We start from the raw sequence: 20,497 nt of genomic DNA, 5'->3' as shown, positions 1-20,497 counted from the left end.
AGTAAATATTTTACAAGTGAAAAATAATAGATTTTAAATGAAGATAGTCTTGCAATGATTTACTTGTTGCGTATTAAAAAGGCCACTAGTGCTTGACCTCCTCCTTCCTTACCCCAGAGGTGGGCCTGTTCCTGCTTCTGATTTATGCCTTCTGCAACATTATTACTTGCACAGACTCACTTTTCTGAAAATGCTCTTTGTCCATCTTTTGTTGCAGGGATTCTTGGATGAACATCCTGGAGTAGCCGATTATCAAGTTCTTCTGCGCATGTTGCGTTACGTCCTCCGACTGGTTTGGAGGATGCAGTGACTTTTCCCTTTTGGAAAGGGAAGCATATCATTGATTTGAAGATGGATGGCACTGGGACTTGCAACTGTGTCAGGATTCCCTATGCAACAGACGGTCCTTCTACCTAAAAGACAAGGAATGGATTTCAGGAATTGAAATGCAGTGCACCTTTGAACAGTCTTGAGTTGTGTGGGCTGTCAAGAGACAGTGCACTCTGTAAGCCATAGTGACCTTCGAAGGACCTCGCAACACAAATGGTTTTGCAACATATTTTATCTCGATAGACGTCTTCTTTCTTATATTTGCAAAAACTTTATTATAAAAAACCTTTAGAATTTTTTTTAAAAAATCTTCTAACTGAATTGAAAGCGTGCATAAAAAAACTCCAAAGCGTGCATTAAAAAAAACTCCTTGAGGCTAATCACGTGGACAAAGTGTGTCCAACAGTGCATCTGAGCCAACTGTTCTGCCAAGCTGCCTTCGCTTGAACAAACCAAAATGTAGAGACTGTTTTTCGTCATATATCTAAATGGGCGCATGGTTCTCCTTTATATTTCAGGATTCATCGTCCATTACAAGCCATAGTGGAGCACTGTGATGAAATGAGATTCTCATCAATATCCCCCTCTTGTATTCTTATGAATTTCAGATTAGCTTGGATTGTGATTTGCATCAGCGAGGGGCAGTATTGTGTTGATGCTCATCCTTCTTGACACTGCTGGTGTTCCCTGCTTTATTGTGGGGGTTTGGGGGGACTTTTCTACTTTGTCACAGTGTTCTGTGCCAATGACTCGAATTTACTATATCCCTGCACTTTTTTTATACTCCCGTCTTGCACAGTAATTTGGGAATTATTGTTGCTCCACTTGGTTGGGATGTGTGCCAGGTTTCCTTCTGGTGAACTGTGGACGTTCATTTATTTCATCTGAAATGTACTCACCCAGTAGGGTACAAGGACCTCTCTTCCACCACTCCCTCGCCCCATGTGCGTACAAGCACTCATGGAACGGTTAAAATGAATAGGTGGTTCATGAAAATACATTGTATTGTGTTTTGATCCAAATTCTGGTTTGCCTAATTGAACAAAGGGTATGTGGAACTTCTTTCTGTTCATTGGTAGTGTGGATTGTGTGGTCTTTTTGTTGGCTAACCAAGAGAAAAGGTTACACTTAAAATTATAGCACCTTCTGCAACTGAAAGATAAATAATAATAATAATAATTTAGCATTTATATAGCGCTACACACCCTCAGGTATCTGAGCGCTGCTTTTTATTACCCATGGTGTGTGGTGCTCATTTATCGACCTTGGAAGGATGAAAGGCTGAGTTTGACCCTGCCGGGATTGGTTCTGCACAGATATTAAAGCGAGCGCTCTACTCGCTGTGCTATCGGACCGGCAAGATCTATCTCAAAACCAAGTGAAACTGGAATCTCAAGTGTTTTAGTTTTTCATTTGAAACCTTCATTGGACGTACGCTGGGCAAATCAATATTGGGGCGGGGCTGCAGGGTTTGGGGAGCTGGTTTGCAGTTTATGAAGTTTTTCTTGCCTTTCACGTGCCATTCTCTTACATGGGAGATTCGGCATCAAAGCTCTTGCACTCTTCTGCTGCCATTGTTTACTGTACACTTTTGCATATGTGCACTTTCCTAAGGTCTGCTTGGGTGGTCCTGTACGCTGATGGGTGCAGTAGCAGCTGCTCCCCAGAATGTACAAAATGTCTGTCAAAGCTCATGCGCGAAACAGGTAGTGATGGCCTCAAGATTATGTGTATGTGCATTGCTGTTCACTCACTACCTTTTCAAGTTACGCCCTGACGTGCCAAGAACAAATTTGCTCTTTTGATGGAGTTCAGTTAGTGGACCCAAAGTGTTTTATTTCCACCAACGTACAACCCTGGGGTCTTCTGTTGCTCTAAGTAAACCAGTTGTCCGTTTTGTTGCCATCCAAGCTATTGTTTTTGTTACTAATTTCAACAGCGCACCAAAGCAGTAGTGCTCATCTGGTTTCTGATTTCTTCCAATGACCGTTTTAAAAGAAGTGGAATAACCAACATAAAGACTTGTGCTCAATATGTTCCAGTAGTATCACACCAATTGCGAAATTTGTGACTTGTTTTTTAGTTTAATTATACACTTCAAAGTGAACCATCACCAACAACGAAGAAAAATCCCATCAGCTCCATCTTGTGCCTTCCTCCGTTAGTTATAGCTTGCTGGATATGTTCGAGGACTGAAATGCTGGCTGCCACTATCAGGCAGGGGCCGGGCTTCTGTTATGACCATTGGTACTTTGCCACTCCACTGCATACTTTCCCATGGATGGAAGCAGAGACTTATTCATTTTAGAATCCAAATATCAACCGCAGATTAAGGAAATCAGAAGCGCTCATGTCACCAAATCTCAGACACTTCCATAAGCGGCTTTCCTCACGTAATGCTTAATTCCCAGTGCATACGTGAAAATGACTGACCTGCTACTGAAATCTTTGCTGGAACAGAGCTGTATATTGCCTTACTACACACCAGGATCTCTTAAGTGTAGCTGGCGGCAAGGGAGCTCTTTTGTCTCCAGCCAGAGGGGTGGTTTATGTTGTGCCTTTGGTGGCACTACTCTGTCACCCAACACACATGGTAGGGCACCCTGCAGGGCTTTAACAAGGCTGAAGAAGCAGGGTTGCAGCCATGTCCTTACCAAAGAGCTGTGACACATGTTTTATCCTATGATATATTCCTGAATGTGTTAGCTCTCCAGGAAAGATGTGGGCATCACTGCACTGAAAAAGGAGCAGTAGTCTTGCCGTTAAGGTTCAGGTGACTGGATTAGTGCCTTTTTTATGTTGGCAGTTCCGTTTCACTCAGTCCAGTTAAAAGCCAGTCATGTTTATGTGGTATTTTGTTTGGGATCACAGAAGCAAGAGTAATGCAGAAAATAGATAACTATTTCCAGGGGTGCTAGTCAAGGGACGTCTAGTTTCAGCATCTGTAAATGGGAGTATTTATTAGTTTAGTACTCTTTCCTTGTATGAACTGAGCCGAATGTCTTGGTATATCTGCCGTTGCTTTTCTCCTTATCCCTACCTGTTTTGCCTTTAACCGTTTTACTGTAAGTTTGTGTACAGGCATACAAAATAATTACTTTTATTTTGTAAAGTTTAGTACTGTAAATACTGTACATTATCAAAATTAATGTGGTTTACTGTTCCATGATGCTGTCCCCCCCCTTCAAATTGTGTATATTTATTTTCTGCTTATTATTTAATTTCACGTTTTCAAGTTAAACGTTTAAGTGTATTTTTCTAATGAAGTGAACTGCAGTGGTTTCTCAGTTTGCAATACTGTGCCATGTCAGTGCAGTGTCTCGATTACTGGCGTTTATGTCTTTCTGTTACATATTACTGTGCCTGTTTAACTCATGCTACTTTCTAGCCTTTAGCAGTTTGCTCGTGAATAAAATGAGCATTGAACGGAGCAGTAAACATAGTGTTCAATTCACCAGAAGCAGGCACTGTGTGTTTTGTCTCTGGTTAACAAAGACTTCTTCAGTGACATTTTCATGGCCCAGCGGCAAGGCAACTTTGATTGGATACTTGATCCCAGGAATATTTGCTTCCATGATGCAGGCGTCTTCAGAGGTGGGAGTGCAAAGCTGAGAATTTAGTGCAGTGCTAGGAAGTCAAAAACAGCATTGAGTCCGGCCGTAAACAATCCCAATTTTCCTTAGTTGAGGGTCTTCCAGTTGTTTGTTGTTCTCCAAATGCAAACTGTTATTTTGCCGCAAAAGCATGACTACGTGCAATTGAGAGGGATAGCAGTCAATATCTCAGGTTATTTTGTGCACTATTTATGGTGTGTGAAGTTGCGTGTTATTGGTGATAAAACATTCTGAAGGAACGAGGGTTATTCCCTCTGTCCGAGGAGGTATTTTTTGATCGCGGTAGTTCTTGATGAATGGTATGCCAAATTCAGTCGGATCTGCACAGAAATGCACATCATCCATTCAATGGCTTCTCAGTTGTGAGAACACTGACCAAGTGCATTGCTGCAAGAATGAATACGTTCTTTCCTCTGGGACCATTGAACTCCCTTTACCCAGGTCATGTGATTGCACCGGGAGGATTTCCCAAGCAGGTTTGTTCTCGGCCACTTTCCCAGGAAGCCTCAGTTCCTTTCTGTTTTGTGTGTTTTAGTGCTGCAGATGCTACAAAAATGACTTTGTACTCGAACATAAACACATTACTTGGGCCCTAAAAGGCAGATTCGCTATTCATGAGATTCTAAACCAGTTAAAGCATTTTTTGTTTCCAGCAAAAAGGTAGGAACATAATTTGGCAGAACCAGAATGGCGAGAGCACTGGTTCAGTGGATGTATCCCTGGCACCTCCTGAAATTACTTGTGCATCTACTAATTTCCTTGGACTTATCTGAGCAGCGCAGATACTTCAGTTTGAGGTTGCATTCCCTTTCTCCCATTCCTGCCAACTTTGTGTTCCCACATTGTTTTTAGCAGATGTTGTTTGTGCCAGACAGCATGTGGAGGAACCGTGAAGGGCAGCTGTTTGGTGCTCACCTGGTAGCCGGATATCCTTAATTTGCAGGCAACAGCACACTATTCATGCTGGCAGTGTACTGCTTTTTGCAGGCTTTATTGTCTTGGTAGTCCTCTGGCCAGTAGATTTGCCATGTCAGCACTTTAACGTGAAGGTGCCTATGAATTGTGCGTCTCTACGTTGCTTAGCAAAATCTCTTTCAAGTAGTTTCAGTGAAGGCAAATTACTGGTTGAGGTATACTGTTCTCTGCTGGGCATCAGATCCAAAATACAGTTTCTGTGTTTAAGACTTTGATTAGATTTGATCATGGGCATACATCTGTTTGAGTATCCCACAAAAAACACTGAAGAGTTGCAATACATGTGTTGGTGCTCATTAGTAGAAGCCTGTTTTAGTTTGCCTGTTCAGACATTTTGTTGGTGCAGGCATCACCAATTTCTAGCTGTTGACTGCTTAAAGTTGACAAGTCTGCCAACCAATCGCTAAAAAGAAAACGGGCAAAATGTGCACTCACCACTAGCCATTGGCTAGTGATAACTGACTCTTGGCGAGTAAGAAATGGTGAGCCCTTTGTATGTATTGCACTGAGGTGGCAAGTGACTTTATATGGTTGGTTAGTAGCTTGCAACTTAAATTCTCCCCCACACCTCCACCGGGTTAATGATTGCATTCTTCTGTCAGCGGGTTGCTACCAGACTCGCAATATTTTCCCGGCGCTTGACTTCCCTGTGCCACTGGGCTATAACAAGTCTGACGGCCCGGGAAGTCAGGCGCTGGTAAAATGTAAGTCTCCATTCCCATAGAGTCGTATGTGAATCTATGGGAGTGGGGACTCTGAAGCACCTGCACCGTTTCTAATGGTGCTGGTGCTTCCGTGAACAGTCTGCCTACTGTGGCTGAAGCGCCCGGCAGGGTCAGAACTGTCGGGCACAGCGGCCACGGCAGACAGACTCTGCGTTTGCTGATTCCGGAAACAAGGGTGCCAGTGAGTTTACTGGCAACCTTGTTTCCCGACTGGCAAACTTAGAATGAGGACCTTAGTCTGATATTTCAGATAAATGCCCCAGACGTTCAAATGCAAATTCTCTGGACATTTAGCATGAACTTTATTTGATTTGTATTTCTAACTTGTTTGAACTCTGTCTTTCATTGTAATAATCCAAGTGGTTATGTTTCCTGTAAGGTCCTATGCATATCTGAAGCTGCCCACGTGAGGTTCTTAAGAAATAGTCCATAGGCTAGTGATAATTGACTCTTGGCGAGTACGAAAGGGTGCGCTATAGGTATGTGTAGAATTGAGGCGGCGAGAGACTTTTATGCATAGCTAGTAGTTTGCAACTTGAAATGTTACCTTTGATCCTCTAGCAGACCGAAATGTGTAAGAAGTCTCCAGGCACTGCTTCCAAGACTTTCCACATACCAATACACCTCTTTAACCTGAACCATGTGTTGGTCCTAACTGCACAAGCTTGCTTTCCACATAGGCTCAATGATCCAAACTTTCATTCTTCATGTGTAGATAATGCTTTCTGAGTAGAGACAATGGTGAAACAGGTTTCATATATTTAGTGCTTAATTAAATGTTCACTCAGGCGTTTCCATGTAGGTTGAGGTTGTTCACTCCATTAACCTTTGTGGTTGAATGTCTTTCAACCTTTATCATTTAGAAGTCAGAAGTCCCTCAGTGTCAGGTGACACTTTCATCCAGTTTGGTTGAGCTGAAAGGGCTAGAACTGCCGATTTTGTGAAAGGTATTTCAGAAGGTGTCCTTTTGAACATAGGATTCTGGTGAGAGACTTTGCATTCTTACTTGAGTAGCATCAGGAATGGCTTCCTCTATTAACTACCCTTAATATAAACGGCACACAGAGGGCAGCCTGGGACAGTGAGTCTGGTATTAGAAGACGATCCACTTATAAATTGCCTGATTGAAAGCTAGCACCCTCCTCTGACCGGTACTCCGCAACAAACCGTGTTTGGCGTTCTCAGGTGCTCTAAGCACAGGGATGCAGCCGTATTGCTTTCATTCATATGCGTAGAGATGCAGGTTTCAAAGAATTGTCAGTGTGCCCTTCTAAAATACCAATATGATATCATAGGTTATTTATAACGCGCTTAATACCCAGAGGTTTCTAAGTGCTGACCCAGGGATCGAACCTGTGTTGCTTCGTGTCGTCTTGCTTCCAAGGCGAGCATGTTGCCACTGAGCTATCCTCACGGGACAATAATGGGAGACTCTATGGAAAGCCTCATCTAAAACCAATGGAATTTTCTTGTGCCCTAATACTGGATTGCAAGACCTTCATTAATACTTTTCAACTGCTTCTCGCTTTAAAGGCAATGTTGATTAGCGTTTTACACCAAATACCCTGATGTCCAAGAACATATATAGGACCATTCATGTTAATATTTTATCAGTTCAAAGTGAATATTGATGGCCTCACAAGTAGGTACTTAATCATTTCATCTAAACACACAAATCTCAATTTGCTTTTTTATTAAGGAGCCCCGTAGCCTCCTTTCCTCTCTTTTGACAGCACCGATAGGTTCCACGGCTTTACCCTTGATTATTTTATTCCTACTAAAACAGCCCCTAGGATCCTTAAAGCTTGCAACTTGGAATGGTTTTCACAAGACTTGGTTGCTCTTAGGATTACCACAAAGTGCCTAACGTTGCTGTGAGACTCTTATGCTACTGAGGTTAATTCATTCCAACTCTCAAAGCTATTTAGGAGAATACGCATTATTCTTTCTATGTTGAACCTGCTAATAACACCCAGGAGGAACTTCCGTACTATTCTGAAGGCCCTCTGCATCCCTTTCACTTCCTCTTCTATTACTAATTTTCTTTATATATGCAAGAACTCTCATGCTTATTTTAGTTGAAATTAGCCTTCATTTATATAAACACCTACACTGCCTCTTCTGCTGCTTCTAGCACTTGCCCCTCTGTCCCTTCCTCTTTTTCTCTCATCTTCTTTCTCTTGCTGAGTTTTCTCCAGTTTACATTGGCACTCAAATCTGACTCCACTCTTGACCCATATCCTGCTAAGTCTTAGATGTTGTCTTATCACCATTTGTGAAGCTCGTATTCCTGCTGACCCTCTTGTCACTGGTGCTGCTCGTAATCCTTTAAAAAAGACTGTTGTATCTCCTCTTTATATAAAAAAAAAACCCTTGATCCTTCTGGCCATTCTAAATTATGTCCTTTTTTTTACCCTTTCATTTCCTGCTAAACACCTGAAGAATGTTGTTACTATCCATCATTAATTTCTGTCGAGAATCCAGACATGCTCCATCCTTCCAGATTGGCGTCTGCCCTGACTTGTGCAGCAGAATGAGCTCTGCGTGCCACGCTTGACAACATCAGGATGGTGCCTCATTGGTCTTGTGATGCTAGACTTGTCTGTTGCATATGATTCTGTAGTTCCTTAGCAGGCACTGATCCTAAGGCATTTATGGAACTGAGCTTCCCTGGCTCTCATTTTCTTTTCCCCCACACTTGGTTGGGTCCCTTGTCTTTTTCTTTCTGTTCATGTGCTGATCCTTGGGGCCTTTTTTATTTCATCGCTTCTGTTTAATCTTTCTATTCAGTCTATTGCTTCTTTTATATCGTCATTCAACATGTCTTTCTACACCTACACTGATGAAAATCAGCTCCTCATGTATTTAGACTGGGGTCTGATTACTACCTCCTCTCAATTTCAATCTCATATAACTGCCATATTTTTATGGATGCTATAATTCAATCTGCCTTAATTCGGACAAGACAGAGGCCCTTGTGTCCGATGGCTCTCTAAATCTTTGATGTACTCCGTTTTCCTTCTAGTTGTAAATTTCCTACTCCTGTCTCAACAGTAAACAATCTTGGATTTAAATTGGATGACTCTCCTTGGTTCCTGTGCTCGGACAGATCTCAGCCTCTTTTCGTACTACCTCTGCCTACTGTGACAAATGATTTCACTTCTTTCTTCTCTGCTTGTGTATTTGCTTCATTTGCTCTGATACATTTCTACCTGGACTCTTCTAACTCGTTCTATTTAAACCTTACTTATACTTAGTTAAAATGACTTGAAGACTTTCAAAGTTCTGCAGTCTGTTGTGTCTTCATGCTCTGGACACACACACCCCTCACCCCTACTCTTATAGGAGTGGACACTCTTTCTCTGTCGTAGTTCCTCTCTTTGGAACTGTCCCACATCTGATCTTCACTTATTAACTTATTTTCCTACTTTCCCTCATTAGGTTTAAACATGACTTTCCACAAAGCTTCTGGCTAATAGCTTTTGTCTCTAGAGCTCAGCGCTAGAAAGTTACTTTGTGTTAAACGTGCTCCTTTGTATAAACCAAAAATAGATTGTGTTCTATAGTTCAGAACAGTGTTCTGTTAGACAGTTTCCTACCACCGTTGATCTCAGTCTGTTAATAGAATCCTTCACAGCCTGCTGCAAATAAGACCTGATTGGCCTCCAGTCTAATTACCCTTAGGAACATATGTCATGTCAAAGTAAGGAACGCTATCCTGTCTAGAAAGTCTGCATCACCTTATTGGCTACCACATTGCTGGTAGTGTTCAAAGAGCCCTTAAGCACTTTCTTGCTGGTCCATTTCCACCATCTTGCTGTTTTGTGACCCTAATCCAAACAAAGGATCATTCCTTTACGTCAACTAACATACACAAATATATAATCACAAATTTTACATATTTCAAATGTGTTATTTTAATTGTGGTGTATTTGTTACATTTTAAAATGCATGCTGTATTTGACTTTTTGTAATTGTTTTTAATTAGTCTACTTTCCGTGGTTTTGTCTTCCATCCTGGTTTAAAGACCCATTAAAAATGTATAGCATACTCTATTTGTGTCTACCTCCACTGTTTTCACTGTTTATGAAACACTACTCCCTGCTGTGGTTTCAGAGGGAAGACGTTTTGAGACCCTATTGGAGATGCCCAGACGCCTGTCCTTTGGGCTCAAATATTGTGGAGGTCATTTGGCAGATCTTTGGACTATTTTACTCTTGTAATTCAGTGTTCGCATTGTGGCCAGTTCAAGATATTAGTCTGTGTCAACTAAAATGTCTCTAGTCGGCGTATTTGAAAACATTGCATTTCCCCATTCCTATCTTAAAGGGCCATACAAATGTCCTTGTTTTGTTACTACTGGTGAATGTTAACAGTACTAGTATTGTTCTTTTTTTAGTTTAAGTTGCCACCTTAACTGGATGCTTTGGCCAGCATGCTATTTGTTGTGATAACTTCTGCCATGCGTACACAAGCAAGAGCATCCATTCCCTTTTGCTTAATTTAGTTTTTCTTTCAGTTTATAGTTATATGCAAATTCATTGGTTTGCCAACCTCCAGTGTTTGGAATAGGTACGTTGTGTGAGTGCGTTAAAGACCTCTCATGGAATGCTTCTTCCCATATGGTGCTTCTGGCTTTCAATGATTCAGATGTTCGCAATGACTTCTCCTTGCCCCAGTATTGGATTACCATTTCTATTTTAGAACTGCTACTCTTTGTTGAAGAACATCCCTTGTCTTTGGAAACGTAGAACCTCCACCTTCTCTGTTAGCCGGTTGGGAATAAAATGTCTTTCTACCAATATGTTGACAGGGCAAGCATTCCAGTTAATATATGATGGTCAATTCACAGAGCCAAGCGGATACAGAAAGCCTTTTTCTCTTTGTTTTCAAGTGCAATTTGGGTTTCCAAATAACGTTTTCTTTCAAAGTCGTGTTGGGTTCTACAGATGAAACCTCTTACCTTTTATAAGACCCACAAGATTGTAAATTAACTTGTAGAGTAGTCTGCTTACCTTACTATTGGCTCACCGCCTTCAGGAGCTTCCATTCCCAAATGGGTTACGTTTGCTCATCTTATAGTTTTTAAAGTCAACCCTTATCCAAGTTTGCTGTCATGTATTCTGCTAAAGCAAAGGTGGTATTCATTGCATGCCCAAAAACATGTGCTTTGTAACTTGGCCAACTTCCTATGATTTTAGTAAGCATTACCTATTGATAGCTTTGCCTGGAAGCTTGGCTTTTCCATACACGTTATCTACCTCCTAAACCTTATTGGAAATTTGAAGCAGTTTAGTTGTTAAAGAGATAATGGGTTACTTAACTTGCAGCCAGTACAATTAAACCTCAGTCTCCAGAAATTCAACTTCCTTGCATCCCCTCTGACTCTACAGACAGTAACAATTTATACTGGGCAAGCTGAGATGCAACAGCATGTACAATTGCAGTGGGCACTGTCCTGTGCATTTGGTGTCATTTTTTTGTTTTGTTAAACTAACAAAATAGTCTCTGATCTGCCTTGGTATTGACATTTGCCGGGGATTGGCTCAGGACCGAAGCAGCTTATGTTATTCGCCAGTTTGTCTTTTTTGTTTGTATTGTCACACAGTTTAGCAGTTTTGGTTGAAAAAGATTCCAGGTGGCTATTGACTGTGAATTGGAGTCGGGGTGGGGTGTGCGGGGTGAGATCCTTGGGTGAGACCCAGGGCAACACTTCATCAATTCCCCAGGTTTGAAAACTTCCAGGAAATGCTCTCCCCTAACTCAGGGTTGCCGATAAAAGCTGGCACCTGCCTTCTGTTCTAGAGTAAAAGGAACCTTCTAGAGTAAAAGGAACCAGTTTACTATAACCTAATTTTCTTTCCTCATTGTCACATGACAACCCCCAACATGAAGGCCAGACCCCAAACTCCTTCTCCCCACTCCACCCTCCCTGAATGTGGAGATGCACCAGCGACTTCCCTCGGCTTAAACTCACTCATTTTGGGCACTTTTTCATAATGTGCCAATAAACGTTTCGTATTTTGAATCAACCCTTTTGGACATTACTTGAATGTCATTTCCTTTTCTTTGTGTTTGTTTGGGTGTAAAGAGGTTTCGTACTTCCAAACCACTAGTTGCTGGAATAGCTTCTTTGGTACAAGCATATAGCACTGATTGGGGCATGTATGTAACTGGTCATTAAATTGTTTCTTAGGACCCAGCAAATGTAGCATTTATTTTGCAATTCCCCTGTCTTGTGTTTTGCACTGATGACTGTTTGACAGGGTGATTGCCACTTTTAATGTGCAATAATACTATGAGTTAATATGCCCTTTGCAGCTGATGCTTTAAGAATAGACTCCATCTTGTACAAGTTTAATTTGGTAGGACTATTAATGTTTGCATTCTCTCATCTTGAAGTTGACAAGCGGAGGACTACTCTAAATATTTCCATCACAATGGGTGTATATATTTTTTGTTTTCTTTGTAAAGAAAATGTGTTGGGGAGGCAGGTGAAAAGCTTCTCATCCCGCTCTTATTCAGTAGTTTAGCTGTTGCGGATTGTTTACGCTCTGTGTGAAAAAGATGTCTATGAACAATTGCTTCCCCTGAAATGCTGTAAATAACTCCACATCTTTTGTAAGTCTTTATTATTGTCAATGATTTTTATATGAATAAAAATGTTAAATTGTTCTTTGTTTATTTGGTTGAAACACAGCATTTATAATTAAAAGTAAGAGCTTGACAGCCTGGCTTGCATGGATGGGTATTCCTGGGTCTGAATGGTCATTTTGATTTATTTATTTATAGAGCGCTTTGCGCCGGTGCTGTACAATGGAACAACATAATACAAGATAACAACAACAAATAACAGTGGGAGCAAAATTACATTCATGAATCATTCAACAAAACAGTGCAAAGAGCAAGTAACTGAAGGGGGGGGAAGGGGAGTGGGACTAGGTGTGGGGCGGGGGGGAATTTTCAGCAACAAATTCGTTTTTTGTCCACCCTCCAAGGTTTGACACTTTTTTCTGTTTCTGTAAGACTTCCTTCTCACTGTTTTTTGTTTTTCCCACTTCTAACATTGAGAATTCTTTTAAGATGAAACTCATATTATTAGTTGTGGTATCATTTGGGTGCCACTTTAGCACCACCTATTTGTGAGCCAAAAGTAATATAGATTACGGTTTTATTAGGGACAGATACAGACTGTTTTTGGTGGCACTTGCTTGTGCCTTGGTTTGCAGTTATTTTAGAACTTATTTGGTTTTATTTGTATTGGCTGATTTTATTAGGCTCAGGCTGTAGATATGTTCTCTTACCAGTTACATCAGCAACCTCAGCTGAGCATTGCTGACCATCACCAGCCTTAGTTAACCAACCCCAAATGGCAAACATTGTCAACCATCATCAACCATTTCCTACATGGTTTTGGTTAACAGTGACTGAAAATTGCCGGCCAGGGCCTACCAAAGCTAATCATTGCAACGCAGGTCACTACCCCAAACTCTATACGTTGGGCATGGGAGGAAGCCTGTGTTATCGTAGCAGTTTTAGTCAAGCCAAAACAGTTGATTTTGCCAAGGCTTGTTATATTTTTATTTTCTCTCATTTAAGGTGCTTGGCTCTGCTTTCCTCTGGGGTCCGGAAACCAAGCTTTAAACTTGTTCTGGTGTGATGCTGAGCGTTTCCTACACGAATGGGCATTCTAATGCCTCTCTTTTTTTCTGGATCACGATTCTAGATCATGCAACACTGCCAGGATGAGGCAAAGGTCCCTCATCCAGATATAGCTGAGGCGTCTTAGCTGGCGTGAGGGTAGAATGGCTAATAAAAACACTGTTGGTCTGTGACCGTACATGACTGAGGATTATTACTCCACTGCCACCTGATGGGCTTGGAGGATGTTCCTCCAAGGGTACTATTCTCATGCACCTTGAAACCAATATGTTGTCCCTTAGCTACTCTCCTGACCCACAATCAGCGGAAAAAGAAACAACAACATGAAACCGAGCTTCACCGACCTAAATCTAGCAGGGATGTCATTTCACCCACATGCCAGTGGTAGCTGAAGTGACATCACAGGATCCTCGACCTCTGATGACATCACAGTAAGTGATGTCATTTGACCCCAATCGGAAGTGACATCACGGGAAGTGACTAAACGTGACTTTTCACCACTTGACAAAACAGGAAGTGGCATCAAATAGCATTGTTCAAAAGAACCCTACGAAAAATATGGTTACGTTATCACTGTAATGTGAAATACATTTCAAACAAGAATGGATCACCTTATGTATCAGTAATATCAGTGTGTATAGGCCCATATTACCAAATTACTGTGAATGCAAGCAGATGTCTAAGGCCAAATAATAATAATGTGTTATTATATAGCACTTACGCTTAAGCGCTTCATATATAAGAAATATATATTCAATGACACCCAACCTGTGTTGGTACACATTTATCAACCTCAGAAGAATGGAAGGCTGAGTTGACCTTGCATGAATTCGAACCTACAACCTGCAGATCACACGCACATCGCAGCAGCGAGCACTCAACCCACTGAGCTATCTTACCAGCTGTAGCTATCTTACTGGCTATCGTAAAATGAGCAATTACATGTCTGAATGTTCTCTAGTCCGAAAGAAAATTACTCTCTGTAGTGGATACCATTAAACTGGTAACTTTGATTTAACAGCAGGCCAGTTCATTTGCAGGTATGGTGCAAAGTTGGTCACATGTCAAGCCTATGTGGATCTACTTTTCAGGCTTCAGAGTTTGGCAAAATACATACCATTGGGAGGTTTCATAACTGTATATTAAAGAATTTAGAGTAGCACAGGGAAAGCAGCGCACCCACACGGCATTCCGTACTCTGGGCACTCGTTACCTCATACATGAAAACAAACATCCTGACCAGCAAGTCATGAAGGTAGGAAAGATAGATACATTACAACAAAGCATTAATTGTGGCACAGTGAAATCAAGGGCCACTTTATGTGCTACGGTCAAACATTTCTACACTTTACACAAGCTTTTAGGCACAAGGATTTTGTCCAGTGACCGAGGACACAGAGATGGAATGTCTTGTGATGATCGTAACAGAGACAACGGCAGAAAAAAACATGCTATAACTACAACTTGCAAAAAGCAAAATACATAATCTGAAATGGATGCTTATTCTACTCTAAATGCTTTTTGAAAGTGTGTGTCTGCATTGTGAATTTGAGGTGTTTAAGAACTCACCCCTTGAAGTGTGCCTGAAATAAACATTTAATGAGTCTAGCAATTATTGTATAGAATTCCAGAAAGACACATTATTTGCTATTCCAGTTCTTTCTTATTTAGGGTTACTGCTCAAAGTGTTAAAATTGTGAAACCCTCTGTTTTTGGAGTGGCTAACTTTCTTGTTCAGGCCTCTTAAAAAAAAAGAGCCACATGGCACTGGCCACAGCCCTAGAGCTAAAGGGCAAATGTGACAAGATATTCTGCTTACTGTGATCCATATGTGTGTCCTGGGTGGGTGAAGTTCTTGAGAGGGCGTAGGATGGTCTTGATACATAGTTAAATTCCACCATTCTTCATTATATGTATCCACTGTGACTGAGTCACCTCTGGGGAGATTATAAATGAGGATTGAGGACTCGTGGGGGCCTGAGAAGCTATTTATGAGATGAGACCATTAGGGAGGGTAGATGGAGGAATCCCTAGAGCTCCTCCAGTCCATACTCTACAGTCACCCCTGCAAGGAAAGATGCATATCTGTGCCACCCGAAAATGTATCTTATGAGGGAAAGTACCTGATAGTACCATAGTTAGTACTAGGGGAACTAAACCCTGAGGAAGGACTGGCCATCAAAGAAGTAAGTGCTGGTAGTTTACTGCTTGATCTGAGCCCCATTCTTAAATCCACCATGATGTGGGGCCTGATCCCTAGATGACGGGCAGGCTGTTTAAGCTATTTGGCTGCAGGGGCTAGGCCCCAACAGAATTGGATTTGTTCATATAAGCGAGTGGGAAATTGGGACCAGCATAAGGAGATACAGGGGAAGGCAATGGCACGATTAAACATGCACCAATAACCCAAACCCAAGCTAATGGTGAGACTGACCCACCAATCCGATCTCCCATTGGTACAATTAGAGCCCAAGCCAACTTATGGAAAGAGGCACAAACCTCAATCCTGGGGAATTTAGGATGGCATAGAAGTGGGAGGAGCAGGAGAAGCAGAAGGATAGAACAGGAAGTAGCCAGACAAATAGACCACACTGTGAAGGAGCTGAGAAACAGTAAGTGGCCTATCTTACTAGTCCCGGCACTCACGCTTGCTCTCCCCCCATTCCCTTCGTTCCCTTCTGTGTTTCCTTCTCCCTCTCTCCCACCTCCCAGCCCGCCCTCCTCCTCTGATAGGCTACTTGCACTTCTGTGCATTGGCCTAGTTTCCGGAACCCTGAGTCAACGCCACTTCCACCAGGTGTTGAACAGGTGAGCTGCCTCTGGCCACGACCCTCCTGGACCCTGTAATTTGTTTTTCAATTTCTTTGTTGTGCCCTTCTGGGCCTGGCACCCATGCTTGCTCCCCCGTTCCCTTTGTTCCCTTCCGTGTTTCCTTCTCCCTCACTCCTTCCTCCCGCCTCCCAGCCAGCCCTCCTCCCCTGAATGGCTTAATTACTGGCCTTAACTGACCTTCCCAGGGCAGCCCTCTGCCCGGCAGCCCCTGCGGCTAAGGGGCCCTAGGCAAAGAGCAGCTCCTACAGAGGCGGCTCCAGCTAGTGTCTGTAGGTGTCCACAGTGGTAGCCAGTGGCCAGCCGTCAACCAGTATCGACTAGGAAGGTAGGAGTGGCCTGGGTAAGGAATAGAGCCTTCACTCTACCATTGAAAACCCTGCCACATAGCAGCCTTACCTACAATAGATTATACTGTTATTGCCAGCCTGCGCCATGCCAGAATAGCGCTGTGACATTTGTGATGGTATTTAAATTGCATGTGAAACCTAGGCCTTTTTTCTCACTATACAGGACTCTCAGACTTAGGTGTGTTTGTCCACAGTATTTAAAATTGCTTATAAAACTGTTCTACTATTGTCTTAGCCTCTGGCATTTGTTCAGTTGTCTACTTTGTCTCGTCTCGTCTGCTTGCGCCTCTCCCTGTGTCCTTCACTAGTGTTCTCCCTGCCCACCCCCCCTCTCAGATCCCCTCCCTCTTCTCTCCTCTCCCTACCTACTCTATGGTGCTCTCTGTCTCTCCTATCTTTTCTAACTGCTTCTCTATCGACTATCCTGCTCTCCTCACAAATTCTGGTTGTAAGAAGTTTAAAAAGGACATCCTGGTCTCCAACCCAGGCCTCCCTATCGCTGATACCTATACCAGTGCCTCCTCCAGGCAAACCCTCACTGACATCCTCTTTGTCGTTCCCTCCCCTGACCTATAGACTCTCCATATGGTCTCTGTGCTTTCTTGCTTTCTCCTTTCTCTTCTTCTCCCATTAATGGTGGCACCCAGTGGGAAGCTCTCCTGGCCTCCTTCCACTCCTCTAAGGTCATCATTAATGCTTACCATAATGGTACCGTCTGGGTCCAGGCCCTCAGGCCAACCTTCTCCTCTTTGATAGATGCTTCCCGCGCCTCATCAATTTCCTTTCTTCTCCTGCTGTCCCCTTGCTTCCCTCCATGGCTTCCTTGCCTCCACAGCTGTCTCCTCCTTGGCTCCCTTGCCCTCTCCTCCTTCCTCTTCTGCCCCCCTCAAGCCTCTTCTACACCTCTTCAGGCATACCACTGATTTGTACTCCTCTCCGGAAGTCTTTCAAGGACGGCAACCTTCTCCACATTGCCACTCTAAACTCTCGCTCAGCTGTCTTACACTCCTTTGACATCTGCCCCCTCCTGGAAGAACTTGACTTCGATGTCCTCAGTCTCACTGAGACATGGTTCATGGCCAGCTCTGTCACAAGCTTTGACACTCTCCTCCCTGACGGCTACAAGATCCTCTCTGCACCCAGGTCCAATCATTCTGGAGGGGATGTAGCCCTGATCTTCCCTGAGTGGATTCCTGCCTCTGTCATTCCTATGCAGACCTACTCCTCTTTCGAATGCCTCGTCTGCAGGCTCTCTCTCCCCCCCCCCAGCCATTCCCTTACCATGGCTACCATCTTTCGGCCACCTAGTCAGATCTCCTTCCTCTGAGTGGGCAGACCTCTCCTCTTCCCTCCTGGTCTCGACCATTCAACGCCTCCTTCTTGGAAACTTTAACATCCACCTGTATGCTTCATGTCCTTCCTATGGGCACTTCTGCGACTCTCTCTCTCTCTCTATCCTCCCCTCTTGCCCAGCTCATTCTGCAGGGCACACTCTGGAAGTTCTGATCTCTACGGACCTTCCCCTTTATACCTTTCTAACCACTCCTCTCTTCTGGAGTGATCACTTTCTCCTTTCCTCCAGCACACTCTCTACACCCCTCAGGCCAAGCAAACTCCAGCACTGCCACCTACCTTCTCGGTGATCCGACCCAAGAAGCGTGTGTCATTTGAGGCTTTCGCCGCCACCTTCTCACCCCCTTCGGCTGACTCACACCCTGACACAGCCCTTTCTATGCTCTATTCTTCTATATCTAATACTCTTGATGTTCTTGCCCCTGTCATGGGGATCTGCTTGAAGCCCAAAGCTAAGTGCAACTCTTGGTATGACTCAGACGTCGTCACCCTTAAACGCAAGTGCAGGGTGGCTGAGAGGAAATGGCGCGCTTCCTGCACATCCTCTGTCATACTGCCCTACCGCCTGTTCTCCCCAGACAAGGTTTCTAGACAAGTCTGATCTATTAAAGTCTCATCAAAACAGGTTCTCCCCTGTTCCTCTAAAACCATCAAGGACCACATTGACACCCTGGCTCCTACTTTGGCTGACTTCTGCATCCACTCCTTCGCCACTGGAGTCTTCCCTTCCCCCTCGAAGCACTCCCTTGTGCACCCTCTTCTTAAGAAACCCTTAGCCAACCCCTACTGCCCTGCTTACTACCGACCAATGTCCATCACTCCTTTCCTGGGCAAACTCCTGGAAAAGCCGGCCATCTCCCAGCTTAATCTTCACACTGAATTGGTTGGTTGTCTCCATGACCATCAGTCTGGCTTCAGAGCTGCCAGAAGCATAGAAAATGCTCTCCTGAACATTCGTGAAGACTTGCTCTCCAACCTTGACTCCAATACTCTGTGTGTCCTCGTCTTACTTGATCTCTCTTCTGCCTTTGATACGGTCAACCATGCCATCCTGCTCAACTGTCTCTGTGATAACCTGGGTATCACCGGTCAGGCCCTGTCTTGGTTGACCTCTTTCCTCTCCAATCGACCCTCCCAGGTCCAACTTTGGTCATTTCTCTCCTCTATATCTCTACCTGTGGTGTTCCCCAGGGGTCTAACTTCTCTTCCTGGCTGTTCAACCAATACCTGTCACTTCTTGCCCACCGCATTGCAGCTCTCTGCTGCAACTTTCAGTGCTATGCGGATGACACTCAGCTCATTTTCAGGCTCCCTTCTGCCACCTCTTCTCCTTCGCTCATCTCTGACTGTCTGTCCGCTATTCAGGAGTGGTGTGCCGCCAACGATCTCTGCCTTAATGTCAGTAAGACTGAGATTCTCCACATCGGTCCACCTGCTCCCTCCTTTCCTATCGCTCTCTGACTGGCCTATTTTAGCCCTCTTCCTTCTCCCACCTGTGAGGCTAAAAACCTTGGGGTCGTCTTCGACTCCACTCTCTCCTTTTCTCCTCAGATCTCTGACGTCTCTAAGAAGTCACACTACCAGCTGCACCTCCTCGGAGGTGTTCTTCCTTTCCTCTCCTTCCCCCAGAAGCTCACTGTCTCCAGAGCTCTGGTTCTCTCTAGGCTGGACTACTTCAACAGCCTCTTTCTAAATATGCCTGTTTCTACTCTGCGCCCTCTGCAACTCATCCAGAACAGGGCTGAAAGACTTGTCCTTGGCCTCAAGCCCAGGGATTGTATCTCTCCAGGACTGAAATCTCTGCACTGGCTCGCAGCGGCTGCGAGGATTAAGTTCAAAACCCTCTGCATTGTTCACAAGGCCTTCTGAGGCCTCAATACCTTCAACTCGCTCTTCCTAAATATCTTCCTTCTCAAGCTCTTCGCTCATCTGCCACCAACTCAACGAGTTGGAGGTAGATCTCTTTCCTAGGCTGGGCCCTCCCTCTGGAACAGCCTCCCTGAAACTTGAGGAGAACCATCTCCGGTTCTAGAAACACCTCAAGACCTACCAATTTGCTTCTGCTTTCTCTCCTCCTCTACCCTGCTGAACTCCTGAGTGAATCTGCACTGGTCACTTGGCTACCCTCTGATCCCGGGCCAAGTTCCCCTCTCTAGCCAGCTGCACACCTGCACTGCCTCCCGGGCAACTCCTGCATTTGAGGGCTGTTTCTGTATCCCTACAGTCCTCACCAGCTCTTGAAACTTGATGTCTGCACTAACTCCTGCACTTGCTACTAGCTGGCCACACTTTTACTTAATGTTTTATTTGTTTTATTTATGTTTTCCTGTTGACCCTATGTATTGCACTGCCTCCCTCTCCTCCCCCCACTTACCCTCCCCCCCCCCTCCCCTGCACTTGCGCGATCTCAATGTCACCTGGCCTAGTAAGATTGTTGTCTTCCCTCTGTTCCCCCCTCCCTTGCCTCGTTGCGCCTTGAAACACTTGTGTATAGGCGCGTTATAAATGCCATATCATATAATTATTATATCATAAACCAAAGAGGCCATACTGTGACAGATCCCCCCCCCCCCTTGCAGGAGAGAATAGAGCAATGAGCTTGCTTGGGGATGTCACATTTATTGGAGTCCGGCTCCACACAATCACGGTCACTGGTATC

General features: G+C 43.9%; 1 protein-coding gene across 5 annotated transcripts in view; it reads left to right on the top strand.

Moving 5' to 3' along the window:
* The window catches only part of BCL2L11 (BCL2 like 11), a 257,615-nt gene extending 245,296 nt beyond the window's left edge, over window positions 1-12,319 (top strand). For all 5 annotated transcript variants that reach the window (XM_069606839.1, XM_069606842.1, XM_069606838.1 and 2 more), the window contains exon 4: window positions 218-12,319. In XM_069606839.1, the coding sequence (XP_069462940.1) occupies window positions 218-310 (93 nt within the window). In that variant the 3' untranslated portion in view covers window positions 311-12,319. The remainder of the gene's footprint in view (window positions 1-217) is intronic.
* Window positions 12,320-20,497: the final 8,178 nt, after the last annotated feature.

This window comes from Ambystoma mexicanum, chromosome 4p (assembly GCF_040938575.1).
Source record: "Ambystoma mexicanum isolate Mex_15411 chromosome 4p, UKY_AmexF1_1, whole genome shotgun sequence".
NCBI lineage: Eukaryota > Metazoa > Chordata > Amphibia > Caudata > Ambystomatidae > Ambystoma > Ambystoma mexicanum.
The sequence above is the reverse complement of the archived record's forward strand: the minus strand, read 5'-3'. Positions and strand labels throughout refer to the sequence as shown.